Here is a 20,644-nt window from a genome sequence, read left to right on the forward strand (position 1 = left end):
AGTGCCAAGATGCTGGGGCCAGGTGGGGCAGCCATTGACAGGGCTAGGAGAGTGGGCAGGGGATGGGGCCTGTTTGATTCAGGGATTTGGCCAATTCAGCAGCAGTCAAATCTCCGAATCAGATTTGGCTGAATCAATTCAGGACAGTGATTCGAATCACAGAATCAAATCACTGTCCCCCAAACCAGCCAAATTCGAAGCAAATACTAGCCACTTTGCACAGGCCTAGTATCTATAGTCCTTACCATAAAAACTAAGATAACTTATACAGCATGTCTGTTACACGTGTTTTTTTTCTGAAATGTTTAGAGCTACACTATTTACGGCTTTACTCATGATTATTTGCTAGATCAGAGACTTGCATCAAAAGGGCAGTCCTTTCATTTTTCTTTTAAAAAATCCCCTTTTTCTCATAGTGGCCCAACAAAGCATTTAAGCACGTTCTGTCTTAAACATCTAAGTACATTCCTCTTCAACATTCAACCCATCCCTGTAGACCTAAGTCTTTGCTAAGGCATTTTGCTGAATTGAGACCAGAGACCGCTTACCAGTCACTTGAAATTCAGGCTTTGCAAAGACCATTTTTCAAGGAGAAAAAGGTTTATTATCTATGACAACTCTTCTGAGGACATTTCCTCTGTAAAGACACATTTTCCCGTTCTGTTTTCTTGACACCTTGGTATCATCTTAGAGATTTCAAGTAGTGTAAAAGAACCAAAAGGTTTTGGCTTGTCCTTTATAATTTTATTGAATATGTTCAGTTTTATAGATTGGTTGTCTTTGTGACCTTGGGAATTAGCACATAAAAAAAATTCCAACATTTACAAGAGCCTAAATTAAAGTTTTCATGACAATATATTAAGAGAACTTCAGGTAAAGGTAAATAACTTCCTTTTATAATGCATGTGTACAGGTACACTGGGTGAGTTAGCCTGAATTTGTTGGCCTGTAGGTCATGGTGCAAAGTTCATTTTCCAGGCAGTTTATATATGAATGATGAGTTTTTGGATGGTAATACAGATTTTTATATTTTGGTAGAGTTGAGGTGATATTGTTGCCATAATAGTCCAGGAAATATGTGAAAGGCAAGAATTCTTGTGAGTGAAATATTTTATTGGACCATCTCATGGTTGGGAGAGAGGCATAAGGAAGGATACTATAATACCTGAAAGATTTATGTCTATGCCAAGTATGCAGTTGGCACAATAAAAGATATCAGCCATATGAATTTTTGCTTCTTCCTTTTATATTTTGGATTTTTTTCCAATCTGCTTGCTTCACTAATTAATACTTGTATATATTACCCCAAACTCTGGGATGAATTTTGAAAGACTGATGTGTAAAATGAGTTTGATCAATTTTATTACTAAATGCAGGGATCCCATTTTCTTTTGGTAGGTCAGTGCCAAGAGGCCAGGAAGCAGCCAGCATTTGCCAGCAGAGTTCAAGGAAGTATATCCAGACTACTCTGCTCTTCAGTTGTTCTCTGTTACTATGGAATTTCCAGGGCTCCTTTCCAACAAATTGTGTTATGGCAGTTTTAAGCAGCTCTTGCACATATCAGAATATGGATCAAACATGAGATTCAGGAATTTTAACTGATACCTTGACAGAATGAACCTTGGGTTCATTCTGTCCCATCAAATTTGTACTTGGTGCAATACAAAATGTGAGCCAAAATATTTGACATGTATTATTTAGTTGCAAATATAGTTATATATAGTATACATAATGATTATATATGTAGCTAAATAACTGAGATAATGTATTGCATTTAAATGTAAGGTGTTTATTGACTTTCTTTGGAAGATTACAGCAGTACTATTGAAAAATTCATGATGGAGAATTTTACAACATGGTAAACTCTTTGCTTTGTCTCATGAAGACATTTGTACTACTTGCATTTGTTATTTTCCTTAATTAAATATAAATGAGCTGTAGATTTAAAGTAACTCTTAGCTCTGTTCATGGAAAACACCAGCATGTTTGGAAAGAAATAAATAACAAAATATAAAGAAAAACTTCATATGTTATTAAGAAAATCCATGGGCATTATTTTCAAGAGCTGTCAGCAATAATGTCATTTGTTTATGTTAGGCCCCACCCCAAGTCTGGGTTCGTGCCCAGTATGCAAAGGCCAATAAAGATACCAGGGGTGAAAGTATAAAGAAGATTTATTGCTAGCAATAAAAGGTGCAAGCGGAATAATTTCACAGAACAAGCACACCAGATTTCAATTCTAAGCCCCTTTTATACAGGAGTTTTAAACCTTCATAAGCATCCTTGTTTGCTAATTGACTATAAAGGAGTGACGCAAGGAGTTCCTTACTGAGCATGTCTCTATACCTGTGTTTTAGCTATGTATCTCATTAACATACATGCATGTTTCATTAGCATATCTTTTGCCCACCTAGGGGTGTGATTTTTAGTATTTTAATAAGCTCTTTGACCTAGTACTCTGATTCTGCTTTTGTTTTCAAGCCTCCTTTATCTAAGACTGTCTCCTCCTTATCACTGCAGATGGGCATTCGTCACATAACATTCACTTTTGCTTAGGCTTTGCATAGTAGTTTCTAGGTCAAACCTCACATTTAGACTATGACTGTGTTTGTAACCTAAATTCTGTTCTTTAGGTGGTGATAAGAAGATGGAAGGAGAAGCTGCCTATTGCTTAGGTTTAGCATATCATTCTGCCGGAGAGGAACAGACAGCAATATTAGTAAGTTTATTAAAAATTCTTCAGTTATTCCCATTGTCTTTTTTTGCCTCCTTGACATTTTTCTTAGAGGCTATGTACAAATATGCATTTCTAGAGGTGGGAAATTTCTACCTGCTCCTTGTGCTTTCCCGAGACCAGCGTCTTCTCAGTCTAGAGAAAGTGTGAGGCTTCTCCAAGCTTCTCCAGTCTTCCGATTCCTGGGGGGACTGGAGCAGTGGGGCAGAGCCCCTGCACACTCCTCACACTGGAGTCTCTAGTATGAGGAGCAAGCATGGACTTTGTCACTTGGCTTCTGGACACAAGGAGCCAAGCAGAAAGAGCATGTGGCAAACCCCTTGCCCACTTCTCACAGCAGAGTTCAGAGTGTGAGAAATGGGCATGGGCTTTGCCACACTGCTCTGTCCACTCCACTCCTAGGCACCAGGAGCTGAGCAGAGGGAGCAGCATGGAAGACCCCCTGCCTACTTCTCATACTGGTGACCTTGGTATTTGGAAATCACAGGAGCCTTTACCAGTGGCTCAACTCCTTCTGGTCCCTGGGAGGAGTTAAGCTGCAGAAAATGTACAAGCATTCATTCTCCTGGCAGAACCTTCTATCAGGTTCTTTTTGGGTTATTTTTCTTCCCAGACTGCCATTTTTGGTCTGGGAGTCATAGTGTGAACATTTGTACACTTGTGGCTTCTACTACAAGAATAATGATTCTTGCAGTAGAAACGTAACACTTGTACATGGCCACTGGTTTCAAAAAGTGGAATTTGCAAACAGTTTCAGGGCTCACAGAGCCTAGGTCCAACCTTCCATGGGTGTGGATTTATATTTATAGGGACAAGCCATTAGAAGAACTTCATTTACAGGAAATTAACCCTTCTTTTTCCTGAATGTATATTTGTACAAGAGCAAACATTTTGGCTTAATGTGATATCTTTTATTAGACCAACTAAATAGTTGGAAAAATTGTTCAAATTTTCTAATTATTTAGTTGGTCTAATAAAAGATATCACATTTACTCAAAGAACCTTGTCTGCCTATGTCCTTAGACCAGAACGGCTGCAACAAATACCCCCAAATCATTTTGGCTTTACATTTAAAGAAGTTGGACCCTGATCTTCCATTTTTTGGGTCAAAGGTTTTATAACTATTAAGATGCTACTGTAATAACCTCTATGAAATATTTTGGGGGTGAATATGTTATAAATGTTTCCTTCTTCCTTCCATTAACACTTCCATCCTGCCAAGTTTTACTTCATCCAGATGCTGAACATCTGAAGTGTGGGAGAGGGGTTTTCCCTTGATGAAGAGTTGTAGGATGGTGTTGTCTTAGCAGTGCTGCCAATTGACTTCATATTCTTCACCTTATTCTTTCCCCTAGAATCTTCCTATACATGATTAAAAGGATGGGGGGAAGTTCTACTTATAATAACTCCAGAAAAGAGTACTAGTTATCCCTCTGTACTTTCTTGGATCAATTTGAGAGGAAAGATCAGTGCCAGCTCAGTGTGCTTCTGCCAGACAGTACTGAAGTATGGTAACATTCCATGATCAACTTAAAAATTGTCAAGAGGAAATCCAGTAGTATGAGCATAAATGCATTTTGTCTTTGTCTACAGATACAGACAAATGCGTTCACCAGCTTGACCAATGTTGTCTCTGTTCATGCCTAGCCTTAAATCAGCTGAGAGTGATCCAGTGTTCTAGCAAGGAACAAACTACATGGCGAGTGTGGCTCTTCACTATGTGGTTTTGTTGCTGTTTTTTTAACTTGTTCAGAAACTGGACAATAGCTGCTCTTTGAATCAAGCAAGGATCTCTTCAGGATTGGCTGGCTTATTGTGTGGTTTAGAGTAGATGGTGGATTTCTGTGTTCAAAGGTGGTGATAATTTGTCATGTGAGTTCAAGAAGCCTTTGGCAATCTTATACAATAATTCCAATGATCTAGGGCTTCCTACTATATAAATAAACTGAATTCTAGAAAGGCGAGTGTTATGATATTGGTTCTGTAATAAGCATGTCATTTCTGGTGGTCAGAGAAACCATCTGGTGCTGTAATGGAATAGACTGGTAAATCCTCTCAGTCAGATGAGCTGAGGTCGGAAGTTGAATAGAAGTGTTTCACACGAAGTAAACAACGTGTGGTTTGGAATAATTTTACAAAGTGAAACTTAGCGTTTGCTTTGGCAGAGAAGGATCTCTTGACCATTTCCAATGCTAGAGTACAATAGAGTAGGTTAGAATTTCTTGTGCTAATACTGGTTACCATCTCTGCAGGTTTCTGACCATCAACTCTGAAGGGTTTTGTTTTTTTCCTTCCTGCAACTTCTCTAGCAGGTTGACAAACAAAGAAATGTGTGAATGATAAGCAGGCAGCATCAAAAGTAGATAACCTAGGTAAAGGCTTCTTCATGGACGTGTGATTTTTTCCCATTACTGGGAGATGTTAACTGACCAAGAGTAGAGAAATATCCATACCATTTAAACACCAAAACCAGACTTGATAATATTAAGAATATTTGAGGACTGATATCATCAGGCAGTTTCCTCTATGATGTTTTCTATTTTTTTAGAATAAAAAGACAGGTTAAAGAGAAGTTGATAGTTTATGACATTGTCTTCTTGGTCCTCAGTGAAAAATTATTTTTTTGGGAGGGTGCTAGAACCTTGGCTTTTGAAAGTGGAATAACATTTTTTTCCTTTGGTATGCTTTATATAATATTTTGTGTTTACCGTTTGTTTTTTTTTTAAATCATACAAAAGCCCTTAAACAAGTAGGAAACAAATTGTATTTTCTGTGAAATATGGAATGCTGTCCATACAGTACACAATATAAATGGGATATACTATGGTAGACCACAAAATATTATAGAAATCCTTATTGATATTGTAATTTGTTTATATTTTTATAGTTTGTGCATATAAAAATCACCATATCATTAACTACAATTACCTCATGAATACATAATAAAATGGTATTTTTAAATTCTTATAAATGAAGTTTTTAAATTATAAGAAACCGACAGAAAACTTGCATTTAGAAATATAGATTATTTTCACTCAAAAAACTATATACTATATTACAAAACAAGAAAAAATGGTATTTCAGTTCATACTTTCCTTTCATCCTCAGCAGCAATCAAGATACATAGAGTAGCAAAATATTGGTGATTTACAATGCCATTGAGCACAAGTTGTCTTTACTTTCCAATTAGAAATCATTGCCTAAAATTTACCCTTCTGTTCTCAGTTTAATGGTCTCTATATCCAAGGGGAGCTCAGATGCTTACAGAGATTAAATCATTGCAGCCTGTTCCCAGAGGACTTCTGGTTATCATTACACATAACATGCAGACAATACTGCTAGGAGCCAGTTTGCCTCATGGTAATATGTAGTTCATCACCAGCTTCTGTAGCATGCTAAAGAGGTCTTGCCACACAGCTTGGGACTATTCGGGTGTAGACTCAGGGGTCTCAGCAGTTATTTTCCTGCTTTGCATCAGAGTTTTCATCTTCTTTATCCTTTTGTGTTGTGGCCCACCTCAGGCAGTCTCCTTCTAGGGGAATCTAAAAGGAACAGCTGTTACAGATACTGTTTCCTCCAATTGTTGCCACTTGGTTCCTTTTGCCATTTAAGGCATCCCTCCCTCTCCCAACATGCATACACACCAGCATATATATAAACTTGCTTCTCTTTCATTCATCACTTTATCAGTGGAGAAGTGTATGTTCAAAATATTCATTATCAGACACAGTAATTAAAGGTTAAAATGATTAAGCTACAGCCTCTTATATCAAATATATTTAACCACTTTGTGTATTAGAGTATGTTTATTGAATATTTTCTTTTCAAAGCTTGTTTAGCCTGTGTAGCATGTGTAGACTGACAATTCATTGATATATAAATTTTTTGACGTTTATAAATTCAGTTATCAAAGTCTGACTTCAGTGAAAGTATTCAGCTATGTAAAGGTAAATATGTGCAGAAATCTTTGCAAAACTGAGGCCTAATTATGTTCCTTTGTGACATTTTCACTATGTCTCAAGTAGTATGCAGTTTATATTCATGAGTAATTACTGTTTTCTAAATGTTGTTGAAGTACAAAGTCTAATATATAGATTTTGTCATGGGATGGTATGAATTTTGCCAAGGGAAGTTATCTGCTTGCTACTTTATAAACTAACCTTACATTAGGATTTGCTATAGATATCTTTCATTAAAATTATTTTGCTAACCGTTACAAGTAACACATTTTGTGTAATTAGAAATCTTGTATATGACAAGTATCTTATTGTGATATATGTTGTGTGTTTTTATGTTAATGTAGATTTTATAGCTGAATTTTCAAAAGCATTTTAAGAAGCTGAATATCCAGCTCCCCTTGTCTTTCAATTAGTGCTGCATTTCCAGATCCCTTACTCTAACTCTTCTTGAAATTGTCAGTCTACATGACTTGAGTATTCATTTTATAAGTATGTTATTTCAAAATGTTTCTCATTGTAGATATTAGTGTGTGTTCCATATGGTGTATGCTTTAATGCATAACAATAAAGAGATTGCAACATTAAGCACTGCAACCTATGCCAAAAGAAGCATGATAATTTATGATACAATGTCACACCCATGAATTATCAAAACTTGTAATGCACCAATTACAATGGCAACATTCTTTAGAAAATTTATGAAGTTATAAGGCCCTCTTAACATCTAAAATGACCCCACTAAAGTAATCAAAGATGATTTATGACTGTAGTCTGTATTTCTAGAGAAGTATTACACACCAACATTTATATCAAAGCAACTGAAAAATTTACCTTAGCTTACACAGCCAATCAGAATGGAAGTAGTTATATACTGGGATGCAGGTCACTCTAAAGTTATTGAACACACTACTATATAAGAAATCTTTCTAGTCATTTAAATCTCCATGATCCCTGCAAGAGTGTTTCCTGCTAAGTAGACTTTCCATGAGATAGATCTGATTAATTATGCACTGTTCTCAGTGACAATTTATTTTGAAATATAATCGAGGAGAATGAACCTCATTCCCTTGACATCCAGCTAATTTTTGACCTATGGGTTGTCTGCCACTGTCTGTACTATTAGCTCCATGCAGCAAAGATGAAAAGGCTTTGCTGCCTACCATACTGCTTAAAGTTCTGGTATATTGATTAGGAAACTGAACTTCAACAGCAATTAAGCAAGTTTTGACCAGATGGCTAATTTAGTTTTAAATTTGACATATCATTCCTATCATTACAGGTAAAGTTGCTTAGCAAACTGAGGTTCCCAAGGACTTCCTACTGTCCAACAAATGAAGGAATTTTGAAATTCCTTTCTGAAGTATGATTGGCAGTTATTGCAGACTGTCCTTTCTTGGTCAGTAGTTTATAGTCAGCCAACATTTCAGGGGCCTTGTTCTCTGGTTGCAAATGAACTCACATGCATATGAAGACCTTGATGCATGGGAGCCTTTAGGAAAGATCTGATTATTCCTGGAGGCTGCATTCTTATTGAAGCACTTTTTAAAAGTCCATAAAGCTCTGTTGGGGTAGAAAAAAGTTATGTTGTTCCTCTGAAAGCAGGAAAATAAAAACCTTTTGCATCCAAGTGACAATAAACTTCTATGGTTTGATCGTAAATGCAGGGAGAAAGTAAGTATACAGAAAAGGTGAGTATCTTTTATGGAGATCTGAGGTTGATGAGGCAGCTGTACAAGTATGACTAAGGCCCCTGGAAGATATTCATTTAAAGGCGTAATATGATCTCCTCTGCCCAACAGGTACATCTTCTGCCATGCTACATGTGCAGAGCAGGAAGCATGATGATGAGATCAGGGATCAGATCCCAGTTGCATCTGATTGCCAGTGCAGGGGGAACATAGGATCATGCCAGTGCAGAGAGAGCCCTCAAGTAGCCAGCCAGGTGTCTGGTGCACCTGACCTGAAGTGTCTGTCAGATCATCTGCACCCCCAGCCTTGGGAGTGCATCGGAGTCAAGGTCTCTGATGTACATCCAAGACTGAGACCCCAATCAGCTGATTGGCCTGGCCAAACATTCAATTTAAGGTGCAATGGAAACCACCTGCAAAGTTATTACACACATTTTGTGTAATACACTTGTGGCTTATTCCTTGTTGTAGTGAACCATTAATTGCATGAATGTGTGGCTGGATTAACTGGTGAATCATGCTTTAAGTATAACTTCTGCTAAGTGCCTAAGTTTTATATTTTTGCAGTACCACTGTTGCCAGACATTGCACCATTATTGGTCACAAAAATATCTTGAGTGCAATGCTGATTGAAATGTGGATTCATGTGGATTGAGCATCCTAAATCTCAATATTTGAATAATATCGCTGTATGAAACCCAGGCACAGGCATTTAGTTAATTTGTTTAATGTCCACAAGTCTAATCTTGAAAGAAGATAGTAGAAGTTTCCCATTACTATGTGGGAATTTCTTCTATTACTTTGGATAGTTATCTTTGTCTTATAAGTTTGTCATGAGAGAGATCCCAGAAGAGAAACATGGAAGGAGAATTTAGATAGAAGCATTAAGCAGGTATCATTTTTACTTGAATATAAGATGAGGTCTTCCTCCCCTGATCAGCATAAGGAAAAAAGCTCCTCATCTTACATTCGTATACAAGGAAACATCATTAAATACATTGCCTATCATTTAACTGTTGCCAAAAACTGCTTTTTAGTAATAGAAGCCAACTATGCAGTTAATTAAATGCTGCCAACACTCAGCATAACTGTAAAACACACAACCCATACTGGGAAAATATACCAATGGGGCCTTTTGGGGGGCCCTTAAAGCAGTGGGTGGCTGGTTCCCCCCCCCCCGAAACTGGCACAGGGGTACCTCTGGGTCTGGAGGTACTGCAATAGTAGGCCAGCACCAGGAGGGCCAGAGCCAGACCTGATAACCTCCCCTTGGTGCCAAAATTCTTCATCTTAGCCCAAAGGCTGGGATGTTGATGGGAACCTTTTGTGTGTGGGTGTGGGTGTGGGTGTGGCCCTTAAAAAAATGGGCGTGTGTTCCTTCTGCAGGGAACTGGCACCAGGCCTGGAGGTATTGCGATACCAGGCCAGCACTGGGAGAGTCAGAGCCAGCCCAGATATTCTCCCCTTGGTTCCAGAAAATGTTAAAGTTCAAGTTACAAAGTCAAAGCACAAAGAAACATAGAAAGACCCAAGCAGGGGGCTACATAGTAGAGAATGGGAGTAGGGGTGGGAATGCAACTAAATTACGTATGAAACATGCAGCCAGCTAAGCTTAGGGGGAAGAGGTGGGAAGGGGAAAGGAACACAATGATTACAAAGCAGAGAATATACAGGAGGCCCCACACAACAATACTACATTATAATAGACACCTGGTTTGGAAAACACCTACAGTTACAAATAACAACATGCAGGATACAATTGCAGGGAAGGAGAGGAGTTCAGGATTTAAATTATTTGGAGGCAATTTGGTGCAGCAGGAATGGTCAGGGAATGATAGGACCTACCACAAGGATAGGTTAGCACAGTCCATACTTGAATAAGGTATACAATATTGGCCATTGTGTTCAGACCATCTAAGGTGCAATGGGAACCAGCTACAAAGTTATTACACACATTTTGAAAAAAGTGATTATTTTTTGAAAAAAGCAATAACTTTTTTTCAAGTCATGGTGAGCCACCACACTGAGTACATTTCAACTTCTGCTTTACTCCTACAGCTGAGTAGTGCCTTTCTTTCTCATTTCCAGTTAGTTCTGTTTCTTCACCAGCCTTAACTGTCTGGTAAACATCACTGATAAGGGCCCCAAAGAGTTCACCCAGAAACCCTTTGTTGTCCCTACCCTCAGCCTGTCACATATGATTAGTGTGGTCCTGACCTCTATGAGGTGGAGCTGGACCAGGTTGCCCTACACCTCATCTGCATATACATTTTTGGAGGATCCCAGGAACTGTGACAAGAACACCTGGTTCCAGTCAGGAGTGGGGGGCTAATTAGCACATGGATCCTTCATGGGAAGTATCTGAAGTACACATGCATACTGAGCAATGCTGAATTGTGGGGTTACCATAGCTTGAAATGCTGTTGTGTCTTCTGGGGCCCAGCCCAATGAACTGTATGATAAATCATGAGCTGTTTGGCTTTGGTCTGGGCCTCTTGAAGGTTCAGATCAAGTATAGTGGCTTCTTAACCTGACAGGGGGAAATACTATGTATCTGTGTCTATGAAAGCAGTTTTCCTGAACTGTGCCACAGGAGAACTGCTCTTCTGGTGTGGTTCAGTTCCCACCAAGGTGCAGTGGCTTTAAACCCAGTTTATGGAAATGAGTCTCCTCTCTTGCTTGCTCCAAGGGCCTTATGGATAAGGGCAAGCAAAATGTGGGGGCATCTGAACCCCAAGCCTCCAGGCTTGGACTGCAAGTAGGATGGAGTTTAGCCAAAAGTTTTGGAAACATCTGAAGCCCCAGGTGTGGGTGGAGGATGTTTACCAGTAGTAGAGCCACTTATGGTTCTGGACTCTGGGATTTAGAACTAGTTTTGGCTAATTTGGCCTCAAATACAAACTTAAAACAAACAAACAAACCTTCTCCTGGTGGTGATTGTAACCTGTGTGAAAAAGAGGAACACATATTTAAAGAGTGTCCCAGAGCCTATGTGAATGTGGGAAAACAAGAGAAAGACCCCAGAAAGTGAGCTGCCTCCCCCGTAATGCCCAACTGAAGCCAGGAAGGTAGAAAGAAGCCACCCTCCCCTGCACCACAGCCCACTGCAACAGAAGGGGCTGGAACATAGAGGAAGGGGGTGGAAAACTCCCCAGGAAGGGAGGGGGCAGGAGGTGAACCTCTCTTCAAGAAAAACCTGAACCCCAGAAAAAGTGATAGCCTTGAGAAGGATAGTGGAGGATCTCCAAAAACAAGGGGGAAAGGATGAACTGGCTGTAGAAATGAAAAGGAGATGGGAGAAAAGGAGCCCCAAAACTCCAAAGGGGGCAATCTGTAAAGAGCCCCAGAAGACGCTTGGAAAAAATTATCAAAGAGACCATTCTTGACAAACTGACTGATGGCAACATCACAGGTTTGTTGCGGGTAAGTCTTGCCTTACCAATCTCATCTCCTTCTATGACCTGGTGACATATCACCTGGGCAAGGGAGAAGAGATTGACATCATATATCTTGATTTTAAAAAAGCCTTCAATCTGGCATCCAATGATCATCTCATAGAAAAACTGGCCAACTGCAACCTCAGCTGCATCACAGTCCATCATTGGGCCTATACTCTTTAACATCTTTATTAATGATGTGGACATTGGTATCAGAAGTAGACTAGCCAAGTTTGCCAATGACACCAAATTTTGGGGTAAAGCGTCCACACTCGAGAACAGGATGGTGACCTAGGCTGACCTTGACAGGCTTAGAAAATCGGTGGACAAAAACCTGATGGCATTCAACACTGAAAAATGCAAGGTGCTCCACCTTGGGAAGAAAAACCCATAGCATGCTTATAGGCTTAACACTGCTACGCTTGCAAGCACCACAGCCAAAAGGAACTTGGGGATCATGACTGACCGCAAAATGAATATGAGCCACCAATGTGATGTTGCAGCTGGTAAAGTAAGCAAAACTCTGGCTTGCATCCATAAATGCATCTCAAGTAAATCCCAGGATATCATCCTCCCGCTGTACTTGGCCTTGATGAGGCCACAGCTGGTGTACTGCATCCAATTCTGGGCTCCAGAATTTAAAAAGGATGTGGAGAAGCTTGAGAGAATCTAGAGGAGAGCCACACACTTGATCAGAGGGTAGGAGAACAGGCCTTATGACGACAGGTGGAGAGCCATGGGACTCTTCAGCCTGGAAAAGTGCAGGCTCAGGGGGGACCTGCTGGCTGCCTGTAAGTATATAAGGGGTGTACATCAGGATCTGGAGGAATGCTTGTTCACCAGAGCGCCCCAAGGGATGAAAAGGTCAAACAGTCACAAACTCCTCCAAGACCATTTCAGACTGGACATAAGGAAGAACTTCTTTACTGTCCGAGCCCCCAAGGCCTGGAACAGATTGCCACCATAGGTGGTGCAAGCACCTACCCTGGACTCCTTTAAGAGACATTTGGGCATTTTTCTTGCTGGGATCCTTTGACCCCAGCTGACTTACTGCCCCTGGGGCAGGGGCCTGGACTCGATGATCTCCCGAGGTCCCTTCCAGCCCTAATGTCTATGAAATCTATTAAATCTATGAAGAGGAGAAGGAAAATGAAGGCTCTAACATGAAAGTCCAGGCAGGAAAGGGGGAGATCCCAGAGTCCTTAGAGGAAAACCAGAATCTCTGGGTAACCCCCCAATTCCAGAAGAGAAGCAGGTTCCCCCAAACACAGACCAGACAGCAGGAGGAGCCACAATCCCAGAAAGAGGCCCACAAACAGAGGGAACAAACAGGTCAGGAGAAGGGAGAGAGCCCAGAAACCCCTAAGCTTAAGCAAGGGAAATGAGAAACCTACAGGCCTTCTCCCCCAGCACATTTTTACTCATGGGGATCCTTATAGGCTTAGTGAATGTGAAAAGCCTGCTTAGGAAGGGGGAATGGGACACCATTGAAATACCCCTGGGGCGACTGCAGGCAGACATTCTTTGTCTTCAGGAATGTGCCCTGCCCAATTCTAAAGACTATGCTTTGTTCAAGAACAGGTGGCAACATGGCCCTCTTTCTGGTCAGGAGCCAGTGATGACTGGGCAGTGGGGGGTCACCATATTCCTGAAGGGAGACAGAGTACCTCCTCTGTAGCAAAGAGAAATCATTGCAGGCAGGTTGCTGGGTGTCACCTTGGAAGCAGAAGAAGGGAATTTTGAGCTTTTGAATGCATACGTACCAGCAAATAAGACAACAAAACATGCCTTCCTTAAAAACATGACAGTAATGGTGCCCAATGGCCAGCCAGTGATGATTGCAGGAGACACAAATAGCATCCTTGAGGTGGGTGGCAGAATAAGTCAAGGCCAAATGAAGGAACTGGACAGATCCTTCAAACTGCTGAAACAGCTCATCCGGGAATACAGCCTGGTGGATGCAGGCAAAGAGGCCACAGGACCTGGGGTAAAGTTCACCTGAGTGAACCCCTGGGGCAGTCCAAATCATGCATAGATTTCATCCTCCTCCCAAAAGGGTGGAAGGTAATAAAGGCTGTATCCACACTGGCCTGCTTCTCGGACCACTGCCTCCTAACAGTGAAAGCAGGAATGGGAGAGCAGCCCAAGAGAGGCAAGGACATGTGGAAGATGAGCATGACCCTTCTGGAAGATGTGAAAATATAGCAGGAGTTCAGGCAGCACTATGCAGGATGGAAAACCTTCTGACCCAGATATCAAAACCACATAGAGTGGTGGGCCAGCATGAAAGAAAACGAGGGACTTCTTCTGGAAGGCTGGAAGCAGGCAAGCCTGGTTTCCAGAGAAAGCAATAGGAACACCTCAACTGCAAGTTGCAGAGCCTGCACAAGCAGGCAGCTTGGGTTGGGACGTGAGGGAGGTGAAGACCCAGATTAGGGCCTGCTACAGGGAAGAGGCCAGGAAGAAAATCTTCCTGGCCCAGGCCCCCAGGGTGGAGGAGGAGGAAGAGTGGCTTGCTTATTTTAGCAAGATAAAGGAAACCAAGAAAGAAGCAATGACCAGCCTGGAGTAGGGGTGGAGCACCAGTCAAATGAAGGGATGCTGGAAACGGCAGTGGTGTTCTACTGGGAACTATACATGGCATGACCAGAAGACCCCAGAGGAATGCAGGACTGCCTGCAAAGGCTCACATGGGTCCTCGGGGAGGATGAGAGACAGAAGCCAGTGGAAGAGTGGACTCTGGAAGAGATCAGTAAAATGCTCTGCAGCTTCCAGACCAGTAAGACTCCTGGGGCAGATGGCTTGCCCAAGGAGTTCTATGTTGCTTTCTGGGACCAGGTGGATAGAGGAAGGCCTCATAACCCCTCTTTACAAGAATGGGGAGAGGCAGGACTTGAGAAACTGGTGCCCAATTACATACACTCCTGAACCTTGACTACAAACTAATGGCCAAAGTCTTGGTCAAGCATTTTAAGTCTGTTATAGGTGCAGTGATCCACAAGGACCAGGCATGCATGGTGCCAGGGCAACAGATCCATGATGCCCTGATGCAGCTGTGAGATGTGCTACAGTACCAATGGGAGAGGGGATAGAATGTTGCCTTGCTGAACCTCAACTTGGAGAAGGCCTACAACTGGGTATCCCATCGCTTCCTACTGGAAACACTGGGAAAGATGGGAATCCCTACAACCTTTGTCACCTGGATAAAGGCAATGTACACCAATGTGAGCAGTAGGGTACTAGTGAATGGGTCCCTGACAGCCCCAGTTGTGGTGGAGTCAGGCATCAGGCAGGGCTGCCCACTCTCCCCAATCCTTTTCATGTGTGCAATGGAACCACTAGCACAGTGACTCAGGCAGGATCCCGGGATCAGGGGCATGAAGATTGCCAGGGGCAATGGGGAAGAAACAAAAGTCCTTGTGTACATGGATGACCTGAACATCATGTGCAGGGACAAGGGATCGGTGGAAAGAATGCTACAACATTCCCAGGTATACAGAGCAACAGCAGGGGCCAAGTTCAATGTGAACAAAAGCACCTGCCTAGTCCTGGGTGAGCTCAGGAACCTGTTGCCCCAGGAGTTTCCATCCCCTGCAAGCGGGTAAAAATCCTTGAGGTGGAGTTTGACCCAGAGCTGACAGGACAGAGGGCATGAGAAAGATGGAGGCCAAGGCCAGACAGAAAGTAGGGCATTCATGGTGCCTGTCAATGGGGCGCATGTGGCACTGATGAAGGTGGTGCTACTGCTGGTGCTTCTACACACTGCCCTAGTCTCCCCCCCCCCCCCCCGAACAAGTCATTTGCAGAATCCAAAAAGCCTTCTCTGTTTTCTTTTTGAACTCCACATGGGAGAAGGTGGCGAGGGCCAAGCTGCACAAAGCAAAACAGTCCAGAGGCAGAGGACTACCAGATGTTCTTCTCTTCCTTTGGGCCAAGCACATGAGCCAGGTTTTGCAAACTGGTTACAGGGATGGAATCCAAAACAGCTAGCTTTGTCAAGTATTTTGCAGGGCAGCTACTGTGACAGTGGCAGATGTATACGACGACCAATGGGAGGCTGTGGGCCATGGTGTCCCCATGGTTCTACAAGGTCCTGGAAAGCTTCTAGGAGAAATACAAGCTGTACAATGCTACCCTAGTGACCCTGGTGAACCACTGCAAGATACGGGAAGTAGTAAGAGCAAAGGTATCATATCACCCATGGACTTTCTGTGTGGTGACAGCTCTCAGGCCACGTGGAAGTGAATCTTCCACAAGGATCTGCAGAAGGAGCCCAAAGACCTTAATTGGCAGGCAGCTCACTGGGCAATCCCCATGCAGACATGGAAAAATGGCGCAGGACAGAGAGGTTCATTAAACTGCCCAGGACAGACCTGCAGCTGGCAGGCAGAAAGAATCAACCACCTCTTCTTGGACTGCCCATATGCCAGAGAGGTGTGAAGGAAAGTCTGTGCTTTCCTCCTGGTGGTGATAGGCTTCAGAACCCTGACCAGAGAAGCGATCCTCCATGGATACTTGACAACAAAGGGCCCCGACAGCTAGCTTCAACCAGTTCATCTCCTGCTACAGGTATGCCCTGTAAAAGCCAGGAACCTACTCATAAACAGACACTCAGATCCCACAGTAGAGGACTGTATTAAAATGGGGCTGAGTGAAATGTACTAGTACTACAGAAAGACAGAAGAGGGCAATAGGCAAGAAATGGCAGATTTCATATGGTGTAGCGAAAACTGGCATAGACTTTTTCAGACGCAAATCCTCTGAAAGAACAATGTGTGATAACACTGGAATGGTGATAGGCGCGTGGGTACACAGTCTGCGGGTGCGTGGTATGAACTGTGTAACAGGACTATAATAGTTTAACTGTCAAAGTATGTTTTGATCTGCTAAGTGTACCACAGTGGTCACTTGACAGGTTGTTAGAGGTAGAGTTATATATATATATTAAAAAAAATGGGGGGGATAAAAAAGTGGTGACAGGTTTCAGAACCCTGACCAGAGAAGCGGTCCTCTACAGGCACTTGACCAAACAACCAGGGGCCCTGACAGCTCACTTTGACCAGTTCATCTCCTGCTTCAGTGTCTTCATCAACAGACACCTGGTCCCCACAGCTGAGGATTGTACTAAAATGGGGCTGAGTGAAATGTACTGGTACTATGGAAGGACAGAAAAGAATGACAGGAAAGAAATGGCAGACCACATATAGTGGAGAGGGGACTTGCAGTGACTTTTCAAGAGGCAAACCCTCTGAAAGAACAATGAGTGATAGCACTGGAATGGTGATAGTTGCACACTGCACAGGTGTGTGATGTGCAGGTGTGTGAGTGCACAGTGCAAACTGTGTAACAGGTCTACAATAGTTTAACTGTCAAAGTATGTTTTGATCTGCTATTTGAACCACAGTGGTCATGTGACAGGTTGTTAGAGGTACAGTAATATATATATATATATATACACTAGCCAATTGCCTGTCAGGAATGACAGGGTGGCTGGGGGAGGGAGCATGCGGGGACGGAGTCCTGTGCCCCCTCCTGGCCAGGCCCACTCCCTCTTACCACCTGCTGCTTGAGGTCTGGGCCCACTTCCTCCCTCCCCGCCGCAGGAACAGGGGGAAGCAGAGAAGTGGTCCCAGGCCCAGTGCGGGAGAGAAGATGGCCCACCACTGCAGGGGGAGCAGTGGGACCCAGCCAACCCGGTGGCAGCAGGGGAACAGGAGGAGTGGGCTCAGAGTAGGCGCAGAGCCAACGTGGGGTGGGGGTGGAGTGGGGCCAGGCCTGAGGGGAGAAAGCAGCCTGCTGTGGCAGTAGAGGGAAAGGCCTGAAGCCTGACACAGCAGCAGCTGGAGAAGAGAAGGAGCGAGCCTCTTCCCCCCCTTGGGCCCAGGCCCACTCCTCTGCACTCCGCCTTCTCCCTCCGTCGGCTCCAAGTGTGCTCTTCCTGTTCCTCCACCGCTGCCAGGTCAGCCTGAGCCCACTGCTCTCCCCGCTGTGGTGGGCTGGCTTCTCCCCTGGCTTGGGCTCGGTCCTCTTCCCCCCCCACCATGTGGGGCCCAGGTCCATTCCTGCCCTCCCCTCCCCTCCCCTCCCCTTGCCCCATCGCTGCTGCGGTGTGCCCACTATTCCTCCAATCCACATCAGGCCTTGGTCCCACAGGTGGTGATGACAGAAGGAGGGGCAGGCCAAGGCCAGAGCCGTGTCCTGGAGCCCCCCCCATGGCACTCCAACCCCGCTCCCACCCTGCACCGCATCGCCTGCAGGGAGCAGGGTGGGGGGGCGAGGCCAGGGCTGTTCCACCCGCTCCATTGCCCCTGCCTCCAGGGAGCAGAGGGGGGAGGCGAAGCTGGCCTTGCTTCCCCTGCTCCATCCCCTGTGTCCCCACCATCATGGTGATGCTCCACCAGCTGCAAGCTCCTATTGGCACAGTTGTTCGCACTTTGATTGGCTGTGTATCAGCCAATCAGCGCATGAATAAAGCATTATGGACAGACAGACAGTCTTAGGCTTTTAAAATACAATAAAAGCCGTGTTATCTGGCATCTTACAAACTGGCATGCTCTATTAACTGGCATGCCGGCTTGTAAGGTAAAAGTGAAACTGGAAGTGCCCACCGTGGCACTTCTGGTTTTGCCAAGCCCCCACAGCCCAGGGCAAAGCAGCCTGCGGTGCATAGCCCCCACAGCCTGGGGCATAGCAGCCTGCACAAAGCCCCCCTCCCAGTCCCCTGGCACACTGATGCAGCGGGAGGGGCGGTGATGCGGCAGGAGGGGCAGCGGCACACTGGACACGGCAGGAGAGGCAGTGGCCTGAACAGGCAAAGACGCTTGTTTAGGCATCTCAGGTAACCAGCATATATGCTTACCTGGCACCCCCCATTCCCCATGGGTGCCAGATAACAAAGCTTTTGCTGTATTAGAATTTATTTATTTATATAGAAATAAATATTTTTGAAAAAAAAGCGGGTATGTCTACATGTATAAAAAAAATAAAAATAAGGCACTTTTCCTAGTATGCATGGTTGTTAAGTGGTAGTTCATGTGCAGTCGCCTATTTTACTGCACATTAGCATAATAGCATGTGTTTTTACATGATGCTTTAATGTGCAGTAAAATAAGCTACTGAGCATTAATGTGCCCAGTTTGCATTATATATAATTAGGTATAAAAGTGCTTTTTAAAAGTGTTTCTGGAGTACTTGTACTAAAACTTGTGGCAGTTTCAAAAAAGATAAAATGCACTAATTCTGAATTCTGAATTACTATGGGTACCAAGTATATGGGTACCCATAGTAATTTGCCTATATGCCAATTATTACATGTATGTTAATTTCTAAGCCAGTATTATCAAATGTACCCCTTATTTCTGTATGCTCAGGGGGAGTAGATTTATAACAAATTTATAATTTTTCCATATATGGGATCTATTTTTGTGGGACTGTATTATATTCAGGGTCGTGTTATATTAAGTTAATTCGTTAATGACGTTTCTCCAAAATGTTTGATTTTTTTTTTTTTAAATCCATGCTTACCCATATAACACCCAAGTTTTTGCATTCATGATACAGTCTCCTTCCTCTTTGGCTTGGAACAAGATGTATCCTTCCCTTTCAAACTGATATTAAAATGATTTTTTTTTACTCAGCTAATGGTGTTTGAATAACTCCACCAGTGGATTTGATTTATTTTGGGGTAAATATGTCCCGGATGGAAACTATAAGATGAAACTTCCTTAAATATGATACCGCTGAAGAGAATTAGAATGCTTGCATTAATTAATGGAAAAATCATGTGGCATAGGACATATAAAAAAACCCTGGAACATACTGAAAATATGTTACTAAAAGCAGCCTAATCAGATTACCACCACCTTTTGGGAAGTTTTGATATAGCTATATATATATAGATATAGATATAGATAGATATGATATAGATATGCTATAGCAATATAGGTGTAGAGTGTGTATACACACACACACACACACACACACAAACACACACACATGGGTTTAAGAGAGTCTGTAAACACCCATCCCTACTTTTTATAGCACGAGTCTTTTTGTCTTAGGGGCTGGTGTAAGAAATGTAGGGGCCCTTTTAGTTTCAACTTTTATCGTTCATATCATTCATTTTATTCATATCATATCAGGTCCAGTGTCCTTGCATCTTACTTCCCTAAAAGACTGAGAAGGTGAGTTGTACTCTTGGCTGCTTATTAATTTAAAATAAAGTGGGGGCATGTCCTCGCAAGCACACATCTGCAATTTGCAGTGCCTCAAAGCAGTTTGAGGCACTGCAAACCACACACAGTGCACATGGAAGTATTCACTGCACTGCTAATTTGCAGTGTGACATGTTTTTTTTCACCAGGTGATCCTGGTGTAAAAAAAAATGCTGTTCAAAAAAATGGTGTGACGTACATGGCAGCAGTGTGCACTGCCAGAAATTGGAGTCTGGCCAGCCAAAGCTATGCTCTGGCTACCAGCCAGGCTCCAAGTGGCTGGATCACTGCAACTGCTGCCCCAGGGGGCCCCCAACACTCCAGGTAAGGCTGCTGGGGCCAGCACAGGGGCTGGCCCCAGCCTCCCCTACTCCACCTGGGACATTTTCCCTGCACCAGCCCCACATGCAGGGTCATGCACAGTGGCAAAAAGCAATGGCACAGATTTGTGCCGCTGTTATTTTTGCCACAGCAAACACAAGCCATGATATATAGCAAACATATCCATGATATAATCAAGGTTACATGACAATTAGTTTTCTGTTTTGGGAAATTTGTATGATGAGATTGTGTAAGGAAGTATAAAAGGCAAAGCATTTCTATATCATGTATG

The 20,644-nt window shown here is 43.1% G+C and overlaps 1 protein-coding gene across 6 annotated transcripts in view; it reads left to right on the plus strand.

The window, feature by feature from the left end:
• TTC29 (tetratricopeptide repeat domain 29) overlaps positions 1 to 20,644 on the plus strand; it is a 364,566-nt gene that overhangs the window by 220,736 nt on the left and 123,186 nt on the right. For all 6 annotated transcript variants that reach the window (XM_059722003.1, XM_059721998.1, XM_059721999.1 and 3 more), the window contains one exon: positions 2,634 to 2,719. In XM_059722003.1, coding sequence (XP_059577986.1) covers positions 2,634 to 2,719 — 86 coding nt within the window. The remainder of the gene's footprint in view (positions 1 to 2,633; positions 2,720 to 20,644) is intronic.

This window comes from Alligator mississippiensis, chromosome 2 (genome assembly GCF_030867095.1).
Source record: "Alligator mississippiensis isolate rAllMis1 chromosome 2, rAllMis1, whole genome shotgun sequence".
Lineage (NCBI taxonomy): Eukaryota > Metazoa > Chordata > Crocodylia > Alligatoridae > Alligator > Alligator mississippiensis.